The sequence below is a fragment of the Ammospiza caudacuta genome, chromosome Z (genome assembly GCF_027887145.1).
Source record: "Ammospiza caudacuta isolate bAmmCau1 chromosome Z, bAmmCau1.pri, whole genome shotgun sequence".
Taxonomy (NCBI): domain Eukaryota; kingdom Metazoa; phylum Chordata; class Aves; order Passeriformes; family Passerellidae; genus Ammospiza; species Ammospiza caudacuta.
In genome coordinates this window covers 76,778,595-76,784,594 of record NC_080632.1, presented here as the reverse complement: position 1 = coordinate 76,784,594, position 6,000 = coordinate 76,778,595, and the positions used below count along the sequence as shown (strand labels likewise).

At 52.7% G+C, this 6,000-nt stretch overlaps 1 protein-coding gene across 1 annotated transcript; it reads left to right on the top strand.

Annotated features, from left to right (window-relative positions):
• The first annotated feature begins 863 nt into the window (after positions 1-863).
• RXFP3 (relaxin family peptide receptor 3) lies at positions 864-2,201 on the top strand. The gene has a single exon (XM_058824257.1). It carries the CDS (start codon positions 864-866, stop codon positions 2,199-2,201), a length of 1,338 nt encoding a protein of 445 aa, XP_058680240.1.
• Positions 2,202-6,000: the final 3,799 nt, after the last annotated feature.

The window sequence follows — 6,000 nt, the reverse complement described above, 5'->3', positions numbered from 1 at the left end:
GCGTTCGTGGGTCGCTGTCCGGAGTGCGGTCGTTCAGGGGAGGCGCGGTCCGGCTCCGTGCCGAGGTTTCTCAAGCGCGAAGGCGCGGGTGGTTTCCGGGTCATCCTGCGACTCAGCGAAGGGGCGACATCCCCAAAACTTGTCCCCACGCAGGAGGGGAAAGGTCCTGTGAGCGCTGATCGGAGGGGAGCACATCGGGGAGGGGAATCGTATCGGGATTGGGAGGATCACGTCGGGGAGAGATCACGTCGGGGAAGCGGGGATCACATCAGGAGATGGGGGATCATATAGGGGAAGGCAGCATGACACCGGCGGGGGAGAGAGGGCATCGCCTCAGGCCGGGCAATTGCCGCGCTGAGCCCGAGGGAGCGCCCGGTTGAGTCACAGGCGCCGTTCCCGGCCAGGTGTGCGGGACGAGAGAGGAAGGGACGGAACAGGTCGGGATGGGGCAGGACGAGAAGGAAAGGGACGGGATGAAACGGAACGGAACGGGACGGAACGGGGCGATCGGCGGGAGCGGCCGTGGGGGCAGCGGGGGCGCGGGGGCCGAGCTCAGCACCGGGGAGAGCTCCGCGCCCACCGCGCATGCCCCGCCCCGCCGGCGCGGATAAAAGCGCGGAGCGGAGCCCAGCGGCGCCAGCCGTGCCAGCGCGCCAGCCCTGTCACCGTGCCAGCCGTGCCACCGCACAGCCGTGCCACCTCTCCAGCCGTGCCACCTCTCCAGCCGTGTCACCGCACCGCCGGCACCGCGCCGTGCCGTGCCCGGACCCTGCCGCCGCCCCAGCAGCGCGCCCGCCGCCGCCACCGCTGGTCAGCCTCTGGGGAAAAAGCTCCCGCGGACCCGTCTCCCACCCTAGTATGGGATGGGCGAGCCCTGCGAGCGCGGTGCCTGCTCGCCTGCCGCTGGCATAAAGGAAGGAGCGGACAGGGAGTCCTGGGACACGCCGCTGGCTTTCCTGGAGAGCGCTCAGATGGACAACGGGAGCAACGTGTCCTTCCTGCAGTTCTTGAAGACCATCAACCTGGAGCGAGCCGACGGGATGCAGGGGGACAGTTCTGACGTGGTGCGGATTGTCATTTCACTGGTGTACTCTGTGGTGTGTGCCCTGGGACTGGTGGGCAACCTGCTGGTGCTCTACCTGATGAAAAGCAAGCAGGGCTGGAGGAAATCCTCCATCAATCTCTTTGTCACCAGTCTGGCAGTGACTGACTTCCAGTTTGTGCTGACCTTGCCATTCTGGGCAGTGGAGAACGCACTGGACTTCAACTGGCTCTTTGGCAAGGCAATGTGTAAGATCGTCTCCTATGTTACAGCAATGAACATGTATGCCAGTGTGTTCTTTCTCACTGCCATGAGTGTGGCTCGATACCGCTCTGTGGCTTCAGCCTTGAAGAATCAGCGTCGGGGAGACCCGCTGGGTGGCTGCTGCTCTGCCAAGTGGCTTTGTGCACTCATCTGGCTGTCTGCTGTCCTGGCTTCCCTGCCCCATGCCATTTTTTCCACCACTGCCACTGTCTTTGATGATGTCCTCTGTCTTGTCAAGTTCCCAGAGGGCCGAGGCAACAATGCCCAATTCTGGCTGGGTCTGTACCACATCCAGAAGGTGCTGCTGGGCTTCCTGGTGCCGCTGGTTGTCATTAGCCTCTGCTACTTGCTCCTGGTGCGCTTCATCAGTGACAAGCATGTGGGCAGCACCTGCAGCGGCCCCAGCATCAAGCGCCGCTCCAAAGTGACTAGGTCAGTGTCCATCGTGGTGCTGTCCTTCTTCTTGTGCTGGCTGCCTAACCAAGCACTTACAACCTGGGGGATACTCATCAAACTCAACGTGGTGCACTTCAGCAATGAGTACTTTCTCTCCCAAGTGTACCTCTTCCCCATCAGCGTGTGCCTGGCACACTCCAACAGCTGCCTCAATCCCATCCTCTACTGCCTCATGCGCAGGGAGTTCCGCAAGGCACTGAAGAGCCTCCTCTGGAGGATCACCTCCCCTTCTCTCACCACCATGCGCCCTTTCACTGACACCACCAAGCCTGAGAAGGAGGAGCAGGCCCTGCATGCCGTGATGCCTGTCCAGCCTGTCCCTGCTGCTCCCCGTGCTGCAGCCGTGCAGGCAGAGGTGGCCTATTACCCGCCCGGGGTGGTGATGTACAGCAGCCGCTATGACCTGCTGCCTGCCAGCTCCATGGAGCGGCACTGCTGAGAGGGCAGGGGGCTCTGGGGGCTGGCACTGTGCCAGATGTGGCCTGGGGATATTGAATGCCTGGTCAGGACAAGGGGAGGAGGGATGAGTAAAGGAGGACTTGTGTGTGAGAGATGCTCTTTTGCGGTTTTGTCTGCCCTCGGAGACACTTGATGGATGTTGCTGTCTGGAAGATGCACCTTGAGCTGGAGAGCAGGACTAGGAGGAGGTAGTGGTGGGATGTCTCTATGATGCTTTTTAGTGCTTCTGCCTGTGCTGGGGAGCAAGGACCAATGAGGGTGATGGGATCCCAGCCAGGGAGGATGCAGGATGTGCAAAGCAGCACAGGTAGGTGAGGGGCTGGCTGGGGTGGACTGAGGCTGGAAGGCCTCAACCACGTCCCTCAAGCTGGAGTTGCAAGCAGACCTCCCACCTTGTGTGTTTGTCTATGGCAGGGAGAGGGAGCTGAGCTGCTTTCTCCCTGCTGCAGGACCCTGTAAACGTCACTGCTTCCTGGGCTCCACTGAGGGCTGGGCATCAGACAGCCTCTCTTCTACTTCAAACCTGCCCTGAGGGGAACAGCCAGCACAAGTGGATACAAAGCTCCTGCTTGTTCAGGCTTGGCGCCTTTCCCCTCTTTTAGGGATGTGGGAAAGAGCAGGGACCAGGAACACTGTGCTCCCCTCCAGATCAGTGCAGATCTGTTTTTCTAGCTACCCCTCATCCCCCCAGCTGCTGCCAGGGCATAAAGCAACCCAGACAGACAAGGAGAAACCCAAGGATGGAATTCGCAGCTTCATGGGGTGTTCCTTTGCCTGGGTTTGGAGGGAGGGTGTGAGCCCCCTGATACTGTTCCACAGCCTCTCTCCAGGCCACTGAGGGGAAAGGAAATCTCCCAGCCCCAGACCATGGAGATGCAAGACAGCATCTCTCCCAGGGCACTGAGGTTGCAGGCTTAATTTTTGCTGCACTTCAGACTGTTCATATTTCACTTCAGGAAATCAGCACAACTGTAAATAAAATATTTTAAAAAGGGGAAAAAGAAACACCCCTAGCCACTTCAAATCACTTGCTCTGGGATACTTCTGAGTTCACTTAAAACCAAGCACAAAGGCTTTAGTTCTGCTGAGGGTTTGCACTGACTCTTGCCAGTTTTTCAAGCGAAGTTCAGTTCAGGTCCTCCAGTCTGAGCAGCCCTAGGGCCTGCAGTGCTTATGTAGCGTAGAGAATGTCAGGGATTGGCCTTTACCAGCCTCTATTCCACAGAAATGCCTGAGAAATAATCTGAGGCTTATCCGAATCGAACTTTTAGGGGGATGAAAAAAGTGTAATTTTAAGCTGTGAAAGTTTTTATGATGAGGCTATATATCTACTTAAAATATTTTTTTTATTATGAGGAAAAAGATTTGAAACCAAAATTTCAAAGCATTAGTTTTAAATGATAGGAAGGTGCAACATTTCTGGTTTTGATTTCAGAACACAAGTTCATTAATCCCTAGTACTGCATATAAAATGATTATATAAATGCAATTTTCAAAACTGTTTTCTATTTCCAAACCCTTTCCTTGCAGTCTAACTCCAACATCTGCCTGATTCTGCTATAAAGGCATTTATGCAGAGGGTTGTGTGTCACCTCTAAGTACTGACATGGAGCAAACTTGCTATTTCTGTCCAGAGAAAGCTGCTACACCATAGTGGCAATTACACTTTTCAGACTCTGTTAGGTGTACTGAATGTGTTGGTAACTCCTGTTGTAAAATTTGTTTGGTCTGAAAGCAGCTGGTTCTGCTACCTGCAAGGAGAAGTTATCTTTTTTTCTAAGGCAGAAAAGACTTCTCCAGCCTTGGGCATTTGCTCACGAGGAAGATACTGATTTACAAGTTGTCTGAAGAAGAGCAGCAGAAGTGAGCTGGCGGCTGATGGGCACACTTACACAGATGCAAAGACTCCGAAGAAATCAGACATATCCACAGAAGAACTTGAGCATCTAAGTACTGTACAACTGCCTCTCTAACCTCCTAAATCCTGACTTGGTTGACCGGTGAAGTCTGTAGGTACTTAAGTTTTTTCTAGTAAAATTTTTGTGCCTAGAAACCTGCTCCTGAGCATGCCTAAATCTGCTTAATTCTGTAGCACTTATTTCTGTGCTTAATGGGGATATTTCTGTTGGGGCTGGCCACAGTGTGCATCCTGTGAGGGAGGCAACTCTGCATCCCAACACAGAAGACCCTGTGCCGGGCCACACTAAGTCAGAAGCGGCTGTGAACTCAACTCATTTCCCCCATCCCTTTGAATCTGTGCCTGGATGTGCTGCTTCTGCTCCAGCTTCAATGTATGTGCAGATTATGCTCCTTCCCCCTCCCTTGTGAAATGCTAAATTAGTGGTCACAGCTATCCCCCACAGCCTGAGAGATTCAGTTCCCTTTTCCACATCCCAGGGGAGTGGCTCAATCTCTGGGCCACTTTGTGACTGTGCTCATATTCTCTGGCCTGAAACAGTTCCCTGTTGCCTGAGTTGCTCAGTGTTGCTGGATCTTTATGGCAACAAAAGCCCTCAAACTCGGCTTGGCAGCACAGTGGTTAGGGTGTAATCTCCAAAGAGGAACTGTGAAGAGGTATTTTTCAGCAAATACAGAATAGAAATTGGATCCAGATCTGGGTTGTAGGTCTCCCCTTCCCAAGGACAGTGATCAACTTCCTCCCAGCTCCTGTTTCAATTAAAGTTCCAGTATGCTATCTGGGAACCCAAGGTCTTTCTAGATCTGCTGGTAAAGCAGCTTAATCTGCTAAAGGATTTGCAAAAAACTGCATTTCTGGTATAGGAGAAAGCCCTAACTTCTGTGTTGCAGGTGAAGAAAGTTGCACAGTTGTATGAGAAAAGGATACCATAAGCTCTTAATTCCAGAGTTCAGAGAGAGATTCATGTTTCTGTAGGCCAGGAGAAAGTATCTAAATTAAGGACATGGGAGGAATCTCACAGCCAGATGCTCTTCTTACTGTTTGCTTTTGAATAGCGTAATTTCTTGCTTAACTTGCTGGAAAATTTTTCCCTATCTGATGTTTAACTGTTCTTGTGCATTGAATAAACAGCTTTCCAAGCATCTGAAGTGTAACTATGAATTTCAATAGATAGCAAGCTGCCTGAACGACAGCCTCTGTGGTGTTCAGCATGGCAAAACCCATGTGCTTTTGTGGGTGTCAGTGTAGACATAATTTTGTGCCAGGAAAACAATACAGTAAATACAACAGGTGGTGTTCAGAACAACACATAGTTAGCCCAGAGTGTGTACCATTGTCAGAAGAAACCCCAGGTGTCTGATCACTAGAGACATAAAAACCTCCCATTTGGCAAATCACCCAAACATCGAAATACCTTGAGAGTATGTAGGGACTGGACAATGAAATTAGTGGGCAGCTCTCTCACAAGCCACTGATCCACCCAGTGTAAGTCATGGATCTGCTGTTTCAAAGAGGCACAATGCGTCCACTCTCGGCCAAATGTTGATTTAGGGCAGAGCAGGAGCCCAGGCTGTGCAGGTCAGTGCATGTCCAGCCCAGCAGAGAGCACTGCTGTAGCGATGCATGAGCAGAGAGAAATCCTGCTTCACCTTGGCCGTGAGTCCCAGCTAACAGCCTGAAATCTGTCTGTAAGCTGCATGGGCACGGGCACCAGCCTAGGTCTTGGCAGAAGCTGCAGATGCTCTGTTTGCATAGGGTGTGTGGCCTCAGCAGAGGATCATTCCAGCTCAACAACAAATCCTACTGAGTATCCCAGGGTTTCATAAGTAATGACTACAACACCCTTCAAAAACTCTGTTTC